This window comes from Dysidea avara, chromosome 3 (genome assembly GCF_963678975.1).
Source record: "Dysidea avara chromosome 3, odDysAvar1.4, whole genome shotgun sequence".
Taxonomy (NCBI): Eukaryota; Metazoa; Porifera; class Demospongiae; order Dictyoceratida; family Dysideidae; genus Dysidea; species Dysidea avara.
This window is the reverse complement of record NC_089274.1, coordinates 18,750,483-18,768,316: the sequence shown is the minus strand read 5'-3', so window position 1 is coordinate 18,768,316 and position 17,834 is coordinate 18,750,483. Positions and strand designations below refer to the sequence as shown.

At 37.1% G+C, this 17,834-nt stretch overlaps 2 protein-coding genes across 4 annotated transcripts; both read left to right on the top strand.

Annotated features, from left to right (window-relative positions):
• Positions 1-1,396: 1,396 nt before the first annotated feature.
• LOC136249908 (uncharacterized) lies at positions 1,397-8,306 on the top strand. Of its 3 annotated transcripts, XR_010698379.1 has the most exons (3): positions 1,397-2,518; positions 4,922-6,410; positions 7,070-7,208. XR_010698379.1 is itself a non-coding variant. In XM_066042040.1 (2 exons), exons 1-2 carry the CDS (start codon positions 1,412-1,414, stop codon positions 8,075-8,077), a joined length of 2,115 nt encoding a protein of 704 aa, XP_065898112.1. In that variant the 5' UTR covers positions 1,397-1,411; the 3' UTR covers positions 8,078-8,306. The 3 variants fall into 3 exon arrangements, 2 of the variants coding, with proteins under 2 accessions (XP_065898112.1, XP_065898111.1); XM_066042040.1 differs by lacking the exon at positions 4,922-6,410 and having other exon boundaries at positions 7,070-8,306; XM_066042039.1 differs by lacking the exon at positions 7,070-7,208 and having other exon boundaries at positions 4,922-7,044.
• A 2,788-nt stretch (positions 8,307-11,094) lies between these two features.
• On the top strand, positions 11,095-16,221 carry LOC136251808 (adenosine deaminase-like). Its single transcript, XM_066044218.1, has 10 exons — positions 11,095-11,201; positions 13,776-13,837; positions 13,886-14,011; positions 14,070-14,314; positions 14,642-14,760; positions 14,809-14,880; positions 14,959-15,060; positions 15,706-15,770; positions 15,828-15,957; positions 16,011-16,221. The coding sequence occupies exons 1-10, from the start codon at positions 11,151-11,153 to the stop codon at positions 16,122-16,124; spliced, it is 1,086 nt and encodes a 361-aa protein (XP_065900290.1). The 5' UTR covers positions 11,095-11,150; the 3' UTR covers positions 16,125-16,221.
• Positions 16,222-17,834: the final 1,613 nt, after the last annotated feature.

The window sequence follows — 17,834 nt, the reverse complement described above, 5'->3', positions numbered from 1 at the left end:
ACTAAGGTTAAGTAAATCTATTGATGTATTCCCTGAATGCCAAATTGTGTAAAGCAGCAGTGTATCCATGTCAGGTAAAGCTTTAGTTTGCTTGACATTTTCACTGGGGTTTTTAAAAAATTATAATTGCCTCTAGTAGTATAACTCACCAATTTTGGCAGAAGTTTTCACTGAAAACAGAGACATTATTTTATGGTTTAATTCAGAGCATCTAGAGTGCGAGTGTCACTCTAGGCCAAACCACATGATTCAGAAAGTTCTTAATATTTATTAAAACTTCACAGGATAGAAACTGAGGGTCTACAGGACTCAACAGTCCTGCCAGTAGGCTGAAAAACAAATTAAACTACTTATAAATGCATGCATGTGGTGTGTGCATGAGTGAATTACAAGTATATCGTGTTCTATAGATGCATGCACATTTTTGTGTATCTTTGCTAGCCATGTAAATGTCCAAACCAATAACCCAATCGCTTGTCCGCCTTTTTCCAGCCATGCTCCATGTTTGGGTATCAAGAACATGTGCTAATTTAGTCTATAACTTGACTGATAATTTTGCATACATGCAACTCTAGATGTACATCAGAGGACAGAGGCATGATCATAACCCAGGCTAGACCATATAGATTGTTCTAGATGTTACAGCAAGGGTGAGTTTACATAGTAAAAAGGAAGACGCTGAATTTTATAGGCACCACAAAATACAACTTTCAAAATTTAAGTTTAGCTCATAGAAAATACAGAAGTTAGAATACTTCTGGATTAATTATACAGTACTGGAATACATAAGACTGATTGCTCAACTGAAACACTTCATATGTTCAAATAGTATTAAAGCTACGTATACTGTATTATACAGTTAATGTATCAAGTTGAAGGTGGAAACCTCCAGACTAGTCACAGTAATAGTAAAAGCTCACACTCAAGTTTGCAATGTAAACTTTGATGTACGAATAGGCATACATACAAATTCCTCAAGAATCCTGCGAATTTATCAGCATTCGAATATCACGTGCTAGTTTTCTAACAACAACGTCATTTTCATCGGTGCTAAATTTTTCCATCACACGAATAAGTCCTTCAAACCGTTTTGTATTTCCCGCCTTCAGCTTCTCTTCCATGTCCATTTCTGTAAACATAAGCTTGACCTTTTCGCTACGCACAGGGGTGGCGTCTAGTCTTTCTTTCAGATATTCAGGCAGAACTCCCGTTGAGAATAATTCAGGAATCAAGTCGTCAATAGGAAGAGCTTTCAGTAAACTGAGATACGATTTCTTATACGCCTCGTAATAGCCAGTAGGGGTGCCCATCTTACAGCCAGCAGTACGGTCTCTACTGTTTTTCGTTTTTTGGCGCAGAGCTTAATCATCCTGCATACATGCGACTTAAAATAAAGGATATACACTCTGAAATGACGCAGCGCGATACTTTACCTGCTTCTCTGCGACACTGTGTTATCAATAAACTTCAAGTCATTAAGTCGCTTAAAGAGGGAACTAACGCTAGACTTATAGAGGCGAAATGGGAAGGGCTGTTCGTGGTGGTGAAAGATTTGGAACCTGGTTTCGACCAGATTTCCGATCACGTGAGTGAGCAGGAATTTCAAATGGTAAAACGAGTCTTTCTGAGAGAGTGTGAGCTGAGTAGTCGATTGTGTCATCCCAACATCGTTCGTTTCTTGGGGATTTATTTTCCACCGAGCTCCAGCACGCCCAGTATCGTTATGGAACACTTGTATTGTGATCTAGCTAGTCTACTGAAGGAAAATGCCTCCATTTCGTTAGAACTCAAATTAAGCACTTTACACAGCATTGGATTGGGTCTCAGGTATCTGCACACTCGTGAATCACCTGTTGTACTTAAAAATTTGTCTAGTGAAAGTGTTCTGGTTTCAGAAGGTTTGGAAGTGAAGATTTCTGATTTCAGTACAGCACGTTTTATTGATACAAAACACTGCAGTTTAGTGGTAGATTTTATGCCACCTGAAGTGTATGCTAATGACGGTGCAGTGATAGGAAAGGAAACAGATGTGTTTTCATTCGGTTGTATCATGATTCACACACTGTCCCACCAATGGCCCACTCCTGCACAAAATATGATTAACTGTAATGACCCGTCTGGACAAACTGTAGCAGATTCTTCTTCAGAGATTGAGAGGCGTAGTCAGTACCTTGATAAAGTCCCCAAGTCAGTGGAAGATGTGACTATGCCTTTGATCACAAGTTGTCTGGAGAATGTTCCAGTTGATCGGCCGACTGCTGAAGAAGTATGTGACCAGCTAGAGACACTAGTAGTCAACAGACAGTCTACCTTACCAGATAACTTACTACAAGCACAACTAAGACTGCAGGAGGCTGAAAAGCAACAGGCAAATCAAGCTGCCAAACTGTGTAGAGCTACGGCTGAACTACTGAGTAAAGATACTGAAGTACAACATTTAAAAAGTGAGGTGGATACATTAACGTCAGAAGTGTCCAAGCTGAAGATATCTTCAAGTTCTCAACCTGCCCATTTACAGGTATCTATCATAGTCAAGTACCTTTTGTAATGGATATAAGTAGGAAGCTTATCAAAACTTTATTTAAATGTTTAAATTTCGGTGGATCCTCAGTTCTCCAAATATCTTCAGTCCTAGGGCTATCCAAAAGTGTCCAGAAAAGTGAATTTGTTTGGATAACTGAAGTCTGCTGACTTATAACATATACAAAACAAGTTGATGTAATGCTACTTCTAAAAACCAGGCGCCCATGCAATTATTACTATCCCATTCTACTAAATGGGCACAACCATGTATATAATTTAGTTTATATTCTTGTTATTATTAATTCAGCTAGATAATTAGATTTGTAAATACTGCAATTAAGCATATTTTGTAATTATTTTATAATCCGGTAATTACATTGCTATGCACTGCTAAGGAAGCGTAACTATAACAGACCACTTTAAACTGCAAATTACACACAGAAATATCTTCTCAACTGTTTTATAGTGTGTCTCGTGTTTTCTTGTGTAAATTGTATAGAGAAAGCCTCGAGGCTGCCCTTCATTTTCATTCGTGTAAGTATGGGTAATGCTCCCCTTTCAACTCAAAGTAGACGCTACCTCTGGTAGGCCTTCAACATTGTTTTTAAGTTGTTAAACGTCTATAAAACCAAAAAGGGAGACCGTTAAGAAATATATGAAGAGTCACCATACCAGTATTTGAGACCGCCGAGAAGAAACCACCTCAGAGTAAAGTTTATGTGTGTGGAAGTTTAACTAATGTAGCTTTCAATTCTTACATCCTGGCTGCTTTTTATCATTTTTAACATTTTTGCTCACGTGGGTACGTGCAGACAAACAAACATAGATACACGCACACACACACACACGCACACACACACACACACACACACACACACACACACACACACACACACACACACACACACACACGTTTTTACGAAAACAATTTCAGCAAATCGGGCGCACGCCTAGTTTAAAAAATTAATGTCTTGGCATACCTAATAACAAAGGTCCATTCTATTAGGAATGTGTACTTATCAATGAAATACTCAAATTGAACAGTCAATTTTGGCATTCGGATAATCAGGGCATTTGAATAACTGATGTTTGGATAACCGAGGATCCACTGTTTTGAATAATACTATAATGCTCTGTTTGAAGACTCTGTCCTAACCCAGGAGCTTATGAGCCGCCGAAGGCAGCAAAGGAGCATGAAACTCATTTCCATCACAATCCAAATTACGTCACATTCTTTGAATAAATTGCTACGAGTGTCGTGCACAATTAGTATACGGCATTGACTAATGAGATCTCTCCTTATATGGAAACTAATCACTAATGAATTTGGCACCCGGCAGGCAGAGTAAGTTTCATGCTCCTTTGGCGGCTCATAAGCTCCCGGTTGCACCTGATGGTTAACACAAAAGTATTAGAATTAATTATGGTGAGAAGTGGGATGTTGAGACTTTGCATAGTGGTAAGATACACAGTTTGGGGAAACGCTGAGTGGTATCAGTTTTATTCTTTCTACAAACCAATCAAGTATACCCTTCTTTGACTGCATAGTTGACTTTTATATTAGGGTATATCTGTATACTTGTTTGTTAACTTTATAATGGTGCAACTTGAGTTATGACTACAAAAAGTGTGTGCCTAAAATCTTATGAAGTAAGGATCCAAACAAAGTAAGAGATATGATGGCTTTACAACAAAGCTCTGTGGAAAAATACCCATTGGCATGTTATAACATTTTTCATCGCAAAATAGGGATTTTCCCACATAGTTATGTTGTAATACTACCATGTCTCACCACTTTTTATTGTTTGGATCTCTACTTCATTATATACATGTTAAAAATAAATAATTGTTAAATGGATTAGTTTTATAGCAAAGTGACCGTTCTATCAGAATATTGTACATGTCTGTTGTATTAGAGTGACTGTTTTATTATAGTATCTTGATCTTACTGCTGAGCCCCAAGTAGAATAGATCATTAAGGGAGTGTGGTCACCAGGTTCTGCTTTCTATAGCAAAACTGATTGCTATGTGTGAGCTATTTATCTACAGTAGTATAACCGCTTCAAGTTTTTTGGTATCTAAATTATATGAACGTAGGGAAAGCATCGGAAAATTTACACCTTAATATGGTTTCTTGAGGAAGACAACAACTAATAGGATTGGAGATTAAAAAGTAAAAGCAAGGCAGACATCCCAATAAGGTATGTACCACCTGTGAGTTTGTTATTGTGACATAAAATGGTGGTTGTACGATGCACCATTTAGTCTCTAATCTTTCGACTGTGGTCGGGCTGGCAAGCAGCAAAAGTGCATTATGTATTATCAAACTGTTTTTAATACTGTTTGAGCTTTGATTTGGCATTGACAGTTTCTTACTCCAACTATCTTTTATATATAGACCAGCAAAAGCAGTGTTAATTTCTGGAGCAGCTTCAAACTTACATGGCAACAGTGTGCGGATTTGCCAGAGAAGAGATGGGTCACTTCTGTAGCAGAACTTGATGGGCTGGTGTACATTGCAGTGATGGATGGCAATTGTTCATACACTGATCCATTAGTATACAATTGCAACAAAGATCAGTGGGCCATATTACCTACTCTGCCTTGTGCTAAGTTTAGCTTGGTAGCTGTACACTGTAAAAAGCAAGTGTTAGCAATTGGAGGAATTACAAAACATAATAATGAAATAATTGTCTGTGGTGATGTGTTTTTGTGGGATCAGAAAGGAGAGTGGCTTACTACATATCCAGACATGCCCACCAAGTGGTATATTTCTTCAGCCATTAGTCACCAGTTGAGAGTTATTGTAGCAGGTGGCATACCTTCTTGTGACCATACTAATAACAATCCAGCTGTTACAAATGCAGTAGAAATTCTTAACATCGATAACACTCATCCTATTGACTCATACTGGAGTACTGTAGAGCCATTACCACATGCATTATACAGTGCGATCCCTCTTGTTGTAGATGACCAGTTGTACATTGCCGTGGGATATGACAGAAAGCATCACTGTACTTGTGGTATAGTCACCGCATCTCTCCCTGAATTGCTGCAGAGCTCTAGCAACACTTGTAGTGGTCAAGTTTGGGACAAGTTACCTGACATGCCGTATGCCTCGTTTTCTGTAAGTCACTACCAGGGGCGCTTGGTGACCTTTACTGGAGACCATCAGATTGAGCGACCAGATGAGGACAAGCCAGTGTTTGAGCTTGCTCCACACATACACATCTACAATGCTGATACAAAGTCATGGGACTATGTTGGAGATGTTCCCTGTGGATATTACATTGGAAGATCAGTTCACATAAGAGAGGATAAAATTCTGTTTATAGGAGGCCTGACAGGTACACATGATCCATGCTCAAATGATGATTTGGTGACGACCTGTTCTGTGTTGACCTTCACGTGACCTAGGAATACTATAGCTGAAATTTTGTTGTTTTCATTTTTCAACCTTATTTTATATTCAAAAATACCATGATATGATGATCTTTTAAACTTCTCGTTCCATGACAGTCACTAATGCCTACAAGTTACACGCACAATATGATGATAACTACCCTGCAAGACTTTACTGAAATGCACAGAAATAAAACTGCATGTGTGTATTGTGACTCAAGATTTTGAGACCAAGTAATGCTTGGTTTTGTCTCATGGTTGCCCTTTCATGCAGCATCATAACTGTGGAGTGTGTCATGTGCACTCCTGTACATATTGTGCTGTGTGACAGGCTTTGATGGTGACCCTGACGGTATTGCCACCAACTGCAAGGATAGAAGTATATTCACCTAGAAGGTGACATCTGACTGGTAATGATGAGGTGCCGGTTTTCAGAGCACTTTGGAAGGAAATCTGCATCAATTTTGTGTGTGTACATGTTGAAGGTACACAAACTATGTCATTTTGTGGCTCAATGCTTCTTCACCTGTATGCAATTAACGGTTCGTTTCATCCTCCAATTAGCAATTCATTTAGTAGCACAACACAAGTTGGGTTTCTTGCTCTTGTGTGCTATGTAGTAGTATACATCTACTCAAATGTAGTATTATGTAGCAGTGTTTCCAGTGTATGTAAAAAAAAACATTTGAAAATGTAATGCCTTCATGAGTGTTTTATATACTGAACTATGGCATGAAGAATCAAATAACCATAGTAGCCTGTCAAAATACCTTTATGGTCAATGGTATTCAAAACACATGCACTTACGAAAGTTTCCCCCGTCAAGATATTAAACTAACTCAATTTAGGATGTTATATGAAATATTTTTGACTTGGTAGTCTTCCTACATAAAAGACTATAGTATGTATATGCTGTCACTATAAGATTTTTGTACTAAAAGCATGCCACTGGGTTTGTCACAAAAGGAGTCAAATCCAGTGGTCAAGGGTATTCTTCGTCAAAATGTGATGGACCATGTTATATTACCTGGGTGACTAATGAAAAGTGTTTTGTTTAAGTTGAACGTGCAATGCATAGTCTATATATATTTTTTTTTTTTTTTTTTCAAGCTGTTGTTATTTATTGTGCTTGTGCATTATATAGAGCAGCAAAAGTAGTACCATTTTCTGGAACAACCTCTCAAAATTATGGCAACAATGTGCAGATATGCCTGGAAAGAGATGGGTTACTTCCATTACTGAACTGAGCGGTAAAGTATACGTATCAGTGGAGGACTCCAACGGCTCATATATCGATCCACTTGTGTATGATTCAGACAAAGATCAGTGGGCCATTCTGCCACCCCTACCTTGTGCTAAATTTAGTTTAGTAGCTGTTCATAATATGAAGCAGTTGTTAGCCATAGGGGGATATACAAAACGTAGTGGTGTAATATCATTGTTTAACTCAGTATTTCTTTGGAATGGAATAGACAGCTGGCTCACTACATACCCTGATATGCCTACTAAAAGGTGTCATTGTACATCAGTTTCATACCAAAGTGTGGTTATTGTAGTTGGTGGGACAACTTCTTTTGATCCCTACACTCTTACCAGAGTAGTTGAGGTCCTGCACATAAATGATGGCAATCTTGCTAGCTCACAGTGGAGTGTAGTTGAAAGACTACCACATGTTGTATGCAAGTCAGTTCCATTACTTGTTGATAATCAACTTTATATAGCTACCGGAACAGACAATGAAGTAGGTTTTACTACTGTCAGTGTGGTTGCTGCATCACTACCGGAATTACTACAGAGCAATAATGCCACTAATACTGGTCAAGTTTGGAACAAGCTACCTGACATGCCTTACTGCTCTTATTCTCTCAACCACTATCAAGGTCATCTGATAACTTTTACTGGGGACTATCTGACTGAAGAACCAGATGATGATGATCCGGTATACAAACTGACTCCTCATATTCACATGTACAATCCTGATACAAAATTCTGGGACTACGTGGGAGATGTCCCCAATGCGTATTACATGGGCAGATCAGTTCATATATTGGAAAACAAATTTCTTTTCATTGGTGGTTTGTCTGGTAAACATGACACATCTAATGATGATATGGTGAAAACATGTACCTTGTTAACAATTTATAAAAAATGAAGCTATATAGTGTATGTATTTTACTTTTGTAGTAAATGCATAACAGCAAGAGTAAATTTCTGAAAAGTATTGGAAATAGAACTTTTTAATGCATTTTGTGATTATTGATAACTTAGCATTTTGATAATGTAAAGGGAATGCACAATATAGCTTTTGTATACGTCAGCACTGTATGTGAAATTATTTTATTAAAATAGTGCACAATGCTGTACTGTGTAATTCTTTTATAGAGGGGGACTGATTTGCAAATACATTTCAAGGTGAAATATTGATGCATGTATCCTATGGACTGTTCTTTAACTACATGAATTGTACAAATAATAATTTCATTTTTTAACCCCTGCATTTACAGGTAAGTCCTTATTGGGGCAGCACTGATATATATATATATATATATATATATATATATGATAGTTTCAATTCTAATTTTATATGCATATAAGGGAAAGGACATATATTACTGTGCTTACATTGCTATAGGGATGGATGTATGGAATGACAACATCATTCTGTTAATTTTGCTTTTTGCCTATTCGCCTTGTTGGCTTGTTTTACCAATCTCATATAGTAAGCCATTGCTAACAGATTTGTAAATGAGAACTAACAGAAGATGCTAATATCAGTGCAGAACAATAGCTCAGTCTCACAGTTACTGTAAACAATACCATCATCGATCATTATGAAACGTTAGAGCCATATAAAATATATCACAAGATAATGAAGTATGTTGTGAATGTCAAGGGGGGCCCAGAGCTTCCATGACAAGATGGTGTTAATGATGAACCCATAACCATTATGACATGCACAGATCACATGAGAGACCAATACTATATCCTGTAGCACTGAACATGAAGTAAGTGATATTCTCAAAAATATTCAAAATCTAAAAACTTGTAACCATTGAACCTACCTTAAGTGTAATAAAGATTGGTTACTAAGAAGAATCAGTCATAGCAAGAATTTTGAATCGACAATGCAGTGACCTTCAGATTAATTTCCCAGTATAGTCATGCAATGTTGCCCTTAAGAATTGCTTTCTCCAGTTTAGTCAAAATATTTTGCAGCAACAGTAGCTATTGTTGTTTACAAAGGCAATCACAATGAGACACATGCAATCCGGGGCCCATCAAATGATTCAGTACCTTGATCCAGTGTTTCAGTGTCTTCTTCAACCATTTTCAAAATATGGATCATCAAAATCAGGATCAAAGTGCTCTGTTTGGACGGTTTCATACTGTTTCAATGATACATCATCTTGACCACATGTGAACCCCTACACCATCATCGTCAATAACATCATCTTTCATGCACTATTAAAGAGGAAACAACAGCCATACTGCATGGTATAGTATAGTGTTTGCTCGCATAATCAAGAACCTATTATATTGCCAACAATACAAGTGGTGAATACAGATTTTTTTTTCCACTGGCAGACCGGTGACTCATATAGGTAGCAGTTCAGAGAACATATTACTGTCTCATTATAATTATGGTGGTCTGCAAGAAGACAATAATACTGAAAACCTGTAAACCCCATTGAATACACATAATCTATTGCACACTATAACTATTCGATGCCAAAGCTACCATGCATGGATTCACTTTGCATATAAATGCTGCATGTAATCAAGTGACAACTGAAATTGTGATAAAAAATGTTGAAGAACAAAATTTCAGACATACTTGTAGCAAAATTTTGTAGGTACTGTCTGGCATGGTCCAATTGGCTCTGCATGCAAGTGGTTTGGCAAGAGCATTTCACATTGCCAGTGGCGGATCCAGGATGGGGCATTTGGGGCAAATGCCCCCCCCTTCAAGAAATTGCATACAAGATCGAGATACTCTAATAGAGCAGTCAATTACTCTAATAAAGCAGTCACAATGTTCATGAGGCAGTGTAGCTTACCTATGAAGCTATAAATAGGATTTTATTTTACATAACAGACGTGACATAGCTGGTAAGGATAACTAGCTATTATTGTCGTGACCTTTTTTTTTTTTTTTGGTCGTCAACTGGTTTTCAGCAAGTTTTTTTGGTCTTCAACTATTTTTTAGAAAGGTGCCCCCCCTCTTTCCAAACTCTGGATCCGCCTCTGATTGCTGCAGGTATCCTCAAAATATATACACATGCAGTTTTCTGGTGACCATGCAATAGGAATAAGTCTCATCTTGTGAAGTTATTAGCAGTTATAATATTATTTAGCATCACTAGAAACATTTACTGTGTTGAACCTCTATACTATGTGTGAATGAATCCTCAAAACATATATAATTTACGGAACTTCTTAAAAGACTGCTTACTGCTGTTATACTGCTACTACTGTTGCTTGTTAATGCTTGGCTACTACTGCTTATTCTACTTGCTGCAGCATGCAGTAGCATGCATGCTTACTCTGCTGTTACTACTTTCTATACTATATACTTGATCTTGCTTTTGCTGCTACTGCTACTGCTTGTACTGTTTGCCACCACTACTGCTTACTACTGTTTACTGTTGCTGTTACTTGTACTGCTTGCTGCAACTACTGCTTGCTGCAACTACTGCTTGCTGCAACTACTGCTTGCTACTGTTTACTGCTGCACACTACTGTTGCTGTTACTTGTAGTGTACTGCTTGCTCCTGTTTACTGCTGTTGCTGTTACTTGTACTGCTTGCTCCTGTTTACTGCTGCTGCTGCTAAGTGCTGCTGCCATCATTGCGATGTGCAAAAAAAAAAAAAAAAAAAAACCTCGAGAATCAACTTAGACAGCCTGCAAAGAGAGGTTGGGGAAAAAAGATAAGGGTTTAGCTACTATTATATTGCATGGTATTTGCCACTTTAATAATTGCATACTTATAAAACAGCACTAGCTAGCACAACTTCAAAAGGTTTCTTTTGGCAGCTTATGATTTCTACACTCAGGCTCACAATTTCAACAAATGTTAAAGAAATCAGTTTCAAAATCTGTTGTGCGACGTTCCCGAGCTCAGAGATAATAAGTATACGCGCCCCTCTATTATCTCTGCCGAGGTTTACTTCTTTGTGGTGCGCACGTGATAGGACATAAACCATAATCGAAACTATCGATAGAAATGTCAGCTGTTCCGCGAAACATTCCGCAACTGTACTGTTCCATTCCAAAGGTATGCAGACACTGTTTTCTTACCGTAAAATGTACTTGACTATCTTGAGCTGTAACTAGAAGTACTAGTGTGGCTGTTTCTTATTCTGGTGGGGAACCCCATTTATTAAATAGGGATATACCAGAGGGGCGCATAAGCGTATTTATATTATTTAATTATTTGTGTTATCATAGATACTACACCCCCCGTGGGTGTAGTATCTATGGTTTTATCATTATTTCTCTTGTTCATGCTTGCAATAAGCAGCACTCAAGGTGGACGGATAGTGGGATAACACTACAGGTTTTTGTGGTCATAAATCTCTAGCTAAAAGAATCATTGCAGATTGGTATACACACATTATAGCATAAATATAAATATATCGCTGGCTGATAACAGGTCATAATTGACAGAATATACAGCATGCAGCTAACAATAAACAGCTACCTAGTATCAGCAACAGTTGCATGCCATCGGTAGCTGCAGATAGCCATCAGCTGACAGCTGTACATGTAAAAAGCAGCTACAGAACAAAACAACAGCTGCTTCCAGTAAGAACGCAGCAACAGCATAGTCTGCTGTAGACTTAGGCTACCATGCAATGTGCCACAGGGCGTTTATTTGCAATAGTACATGGTACACCCCCAACTTTCAACAGGACAAGGTGATTGTAAATGGCAGCTTGCAGGAGTCAATATCCTGAAATTGTAGCAATCAGCAAACAGCCTAGAGTGGAACCTCCCTTATCTGGATAGTCTGGTTCACACTCAGAAATATCTGTAGCAAAGTATGCTAAAGTAAATTATTTCAATACAAGCTGCATTGCTATAGTCAGTGTTGGGAGTAACGCGTTACTTATGTAACGCGTTACATAATATTATTACTTTTGTGGTAACAAAGTAATATAACGAAATACGCTATGAAAACAGGTAATATAACGCAAGATACTTTACTTACAAACGTAACGCGTTACCTAAGTAATATAATTACTGTAACGAGTCTAATATGACGTAATATTATTACTAAAAGTAACGAAGTTACTAATCTCGTTAGTAATCCTCTGAGTAACGCCTAACCACAACGAAGTAACGAGGCCTACTGAATGAAGCTTATTCACTAGCTTCTTACTTATAACCAAGATTTGCACATTGTTCAACAACGCAATCATGTCACGTGATAAGGTGGTAGTTTCACACGTGACAGTTTAAGGTTGTGGACACAAAGTAATATAATATGTAATATTATTACAGTTACTTTATTTTATGGGTAATATGTAACTGTAACTAAATAGTTCTGTTGCAAGTAATATGTAATATGTAACTAGTTACTTTTACAAAGTAACTTGCCCAACACTGGCTATAGTTTTGCAGAGCCATAGCCAGACTTTTATCTAGGTAGGTTCTTTTAGAAGAGAAAAGTGGACCTTTTTATATGACATGATTCAGATTATATTATGGTGTGCGCACCCAGCAAAGAACTAAGTGATAATTATTGTTTAGATCAACAAGTCAGGTAAACAACAACTGTTAGAACATGATATGCATAGTATGTTTGATCTTTGAAAGTTAATGAGGTTTTAATATCACTTATATCCCAGTGAAGCATATTTACTTGGACAATTATTGCCTGGACAATAACTACCATATTGTCCAGTAAGGTGTTAAACACCAAATGTGCAATATGTTGGCAATCAAAGTGCAGTGTCAACGTAACGTGTTTATGCAAGCTGAATATGAAGCCATATACATAAAGTGTCCACAATCGTTTACTTGGATATCACAGCTCTGTTAGTGACACATGTAATATGGGAATGTATAAACAGTGGAATAGACTACTAGAATAGTGGAATACTGGAATGGAATTTTTTAAAGTTCATTATCAGTTTTTACATCCAAATAAGTACAACTCCTCCCCGTAAGTAAACAAATAAATAGGATTTCCCTTGAAGTCAGCTCTTTTAGCATAATTCACCGCACCATAGACACAGTTTACCAATGTAATGTACTGTAAAGTCAGTTATGAACATGCACAATAGCAGTTTATTGGGAATACCAAGAATACTCTTGACTTAACCCTTGTTCCCAAATGATAAAAAGTTAGCTAGCTAGCTGATTACATGTATGCATTGTAAAAGTACATTCACTGTATAATGAAGTATTCATTTATTTATTATCAACTTTATCAGTTAGGCAGTGGAGGGCGGACACAGAAGGCAGAGCCTGTATGAGGTGTTTACCCCTAACCTAGGAGCCTAAGCAAAAATCTTTGGGTAAAGTCACGTGAAATGAGACTGTCTTGCAAATGCTTACAATGAGTCTCTTTCACAATTATGTCAGAAAGCATCCCTATTTATTTGCTTATTTAAGGGGGGAGTTGTACTTTTTTAGATGTAAAAAAACTAAATGATATTGAAATTTTAAAAATTCCATTCCAGTAGTCCATTCCACAGTTTATACACTCCCTATGCACTATATACTGAATAACTGATGTAGGGTTTCCACAGATAATATAAGAACAGATTTTCACCCTTGTAGATATGTGGGAATTTATATTTCCCTTTAAATTACACATAATATCTGTTGTCTGCATGTGCAGGTGGAGCTACATGTTCATTTAGCTGGAGCTTGCCAACTACAGACACTCATCACTATAGCCAGGTAACCTGTGACATCATATTAAGACATATTATGTGTGTACTGTTATAGGGAACGTGAAGTGCCTTTGCCTTGTGACAACATGGAGGAATTTTGGAGTCATGTTAGTCTGAGTGAACCACAACCATCTCTGGCAATTTTCTTGAAACCGTTTGGTACCATTCAGTCTATCATCAGGTGAGTAGCTGTGACTACACTATTAGAATGTTTAACTAACATTTGGTGTTATATTTAGTGGTTCAAGTAAAGCACTAGAGATGGTTGCTTATGATTTCAGTAAGGCCAGCTATCAGGCAGGAGTGCTGTACTCAGAGTTGAGGTTTAATCCTCCATTGTTGGCCCACTCATCAATGGCAGCTGACAAAATCACACTGACCAATGATGAAGTGATGGACGCTATAGTGAGTGGTCTAGACAAGGGAAAAAAAGAGTTTGGGATTGACATCAACATGATTATCAGTTTTACCACCAATGCACCTGGTTAGTGTAGGGTTAATTGAAATACATGTAATATTGCTAAATACATGTAATATTGCTAAATACATGTAATATTGCTAAATACATGTAATATTGCTAAAGAATTCTGAACTTCATGAACACAGCACCTAGAAATTCAGACTTCACCAATTTCTTGTTATTCCATCACTTTACTGCGATATTTCAGTAATACATGAATATTCTTTAAAAATACTCATACACTTGGCCTCATACTGTTTTGTTATATTTAAAGCCACTTTTCCCCCTTTTCCTTATACAGGTGATAAACCCCCTTGTGATAATATTTTAGTTGTATGGTAATTTCTACAGAACAAGCAGCTGATATGGTTGACTTAGCGCTACGCTATCGTGACAAGGGTGTGGTGGCAGTGGACATTGCTGGTGATGAGATGGTTCCTATGCATCAACTACACATTGATGCTTTCAAAGTGACTACCACATTCATTGTTGACTCTCGTCAACTTTATGGTCTGTAGAGAGCTAAGCAGTCTGGATTACACATCACCATTCATGCCGGGGAGGCAGGCCCTGCAGCTAATGTTAAACGAGTGAGTATATGTTATCACAACTCTTTATAATGAATGATATATATATATATATATATATATATATATAATATGTTATAGGCAATTGAGGTATTGGGAGCTGAGAGGATAGGTCATGGCTACAGGGTGCTGGAGGATGAGGATATTTTCACAATAGCTAAGAAATCTAATGTTCACTTTGAGGTAATGTCTACTGATATACATAAAGCTTTATATAGATACTGTGTAGCAGTTGTATGGCTTAAAGATGTGTACAAAATGATTGCACAGTTCCTTAAAATGACCAGGCAGGCAGTGGAGCAGAAATATATAGTTAACTTTATAGTGTCCTAATGGAGGCAGGGAGTTTGTTGATAAAAGTTTTGCATGTATTTGTAATTCTCTAGTTAAGGATAAAGCATTTTCATATTATTTGCACTGACAATATTTATTTTTACATGTGACTGCTCTATTAGAGTGTAATGACTGTTCTTTTTGAATACCTCTATCTTTTGCAACAAACAGTTAATTGTTTGTGTGGCACTTTTTTATGCTTGATGTGTCTTAGTTGATAGTTATGATTAAAGCATGCATGGATGTATATATATATGTATAAAACCTGCTGTAAATTTAATAACTTTTGTGTGATATTAGTTTACTTGCATGTTTTAGAGAGTCACTAAGCTTCATTTATGAATAATCACCAGCAAATGTAAAAGTCGCGAAATTTTATTTTGCATGCAGTACTTCGGACCACTTGCTCATGTGAGCATTCCATATTGACTACAATACAATATACAATGTATTTCATGCACATGATGATCATGTGCTGCTTGTTTCAATTGGCAGTTGTGTCCACTATCCAGTATTCATACTGGCTCCCAGAGATTGGGTGCACCCCATGCAATACAAAGGTTAACATGGCGGTGGCCTCTTGTTCTGTGTGTAGGTAGTATCATGGATTATTGTAGGTTCAGTAGTGATGGGGTCAATTTCTCTATCAACTCTGATGATCCCTGTGTCATGAGGAAAACCCTTATAGATGATTACATTATGGCTAGTAATGAGTTTGGACTAAACTACAAGCAGATAAAACTATCTGTAAGTTCTATCAGTAAATTTGTTTTATAGTGTGTTGGTTTTATGTTTTACAGGTGCTAAATGGTGTTGACGCTGCTTTCTTATCTGATGACAAAAAGCAGTTGCTTAAAGAAAAAGTCCTTCATAAGTTTAGCGAAGTTGAGACACAATATAACATTGGTAGCTAGTGGTATTTTTAATTTGGTCTGTGTGTTTTAATGTCTTGTAACTACTTGGAGTGGTCCAACATGTATAGTTAATGATTTATGATTTTGACATTCATTTTTCACTTTGCTATATTCTAATCACATACACACGTTCAATTTAAGGGATTAAGACAAGTAGCTCAGCCCCACAATTTTGGTTACAATCATTTTTAAGATTGTATGGATGTAGCTATTTGGAGTTACATATAGTAGTAGGGAGCTATCCATGCAGTTAGACACTGGCAGACACACACACACACAAAACCCATTCAACCTTAGCCCGTACAATTCTAGCATGCCATAAACTAAATGTTTTGCAAGAGTTTATAAGGGGGAGAGTATCCATGTTAAGCTCCTGGTAAATTCACCTTAAGTTATAACTCTATTTTCATTTCATTTTTTTATTAATTAGTAAGCCCCTGATGGGGTAAGACACTATATAGTACAATTATATTTAAAATCTGCAAAGGATTTAGAGAGAAATTAAATTCACCCTTAGTTTATTAATGATTTTGATTTGTGTATCTTATTTACCAAATAAAAATTACTCCATGCAGCTTTACTTTCTCACTTACAAAAGCTACAAGCCCTGATATTCTGAGATTACTGTCACTATGTACTAATGAGATCCTCACAACAGATATAATAGTAACATAGGTGAACCATTGAATGCACTAGTCAAAAATAGGTATGTACAAAATTTAATATTACATTTCTGAGGTTGAGTCATCAAATGATAGGGGATATCCAGCAAGGTGGTTTCCATATTTGGTATATAGTATAGGTACAGGCTGTGAGATTGTGAATACTAAAATGCTTCAAAATTTATAGATTCATAATTTGACAACTATCCCTCTAGGGACCTGCAAGGAGGCTAACAGTAAGTCTGTGAAGCAGGGAGTCAGAAACCTGATTAATTGGCTGCAGTGGTCATAATCCAGTTATTATAGTGGTCCAAATTCTCCAACTGAAATGAAAAATCTTAAGATTTAGCTACTTAACCTTCAAGATTTATTAAATTATTGTATTTCTTTATGCATGTTCTATTGACTGCTCTATTAAGAATATATCTGAATATAGCATCTTGATCTTTAGTATCCCTAAATATTATTGGTTTGAGGAACCAATGTAAGTTTTCTATTAAACTGTAGCTATATTGCTCTGTTCCTGCATGTACAATAATTTTGTGCCGCCATACTAAGATAGTCAGTGTTCCTCATGGGGGGGGGAGGGGCTGTGCCCCCTAGGTCAGCTATTGGCCCCCCCCAGGTTTATATCTAATGCATAAGTGAAAAGGTTTCATTGATCCCAAAGTACTATAATTGAATGGACAATATTCAATGGCACCACAGTAAAATTTCACCAAAATTTAGTATATTTACACCTAAATTTTTCAGGGGAGCATGCCCCCAGAGCCCCCTAGAATCCAAAGCAGCTTACTTTGCCCCCTAGCTTAATATTCTGGGTTGAATCCTGCTGTAACATAAGTTAAAATTTTAGAGGGGGTTTCCAGAAGCCCAAGAAACCACCTTAAATATGCCCTTGAGTTACTACTATATCACAGTACTACATGTAATCTGAATGTCACATAGACTATTTGCATGCAATACATGAACCTCTGTTATCAGTTAACACCATAAACAAAAAGTTGGAGAAACATGGTAGACCACTTGCATACCCTATTTACCACTG

Excerpts from the sequence above, each read along its gene's own strand:
- LOC136249908 (XM_066042039.1), top strand. The coding sequence starts at position 1,412 with ATGACGCAGCGCGATACTTTACCTGCTTCTCTGCGACACTGTGTTATC. Across the intron at positions 2,519-4,921 it reads CTCAACCTGCCCATTTACAG|ACCAGCAAAAGCAGTGTTAA; the intron begins GTATCTATCATA and ends TTTTATATATAG.
- LOC136251808 (XM_066044218.1), top strand. The coding sequence starts at position 11,151 with ATGTCAGCTGTTCCGCGAAACATTCCGCAACTGTACTGTTCCATTCCA. Across the intron at positions 14,012-14,069 it reads ACCATTCAGTCTATCATCAG|TGGTTCAAGTAAAGCACTAG; the intron begins GTGAGTAGCTGT and ends TGTTATATTTAG. Across the intron at positions 15,958-16,010 it reads ACAAGCAGATAAAACTATCT|GTGCTAAATGGTGTTGACGC; the intron begins GTAAGTTCTATC and ends TATGTTTTACAG.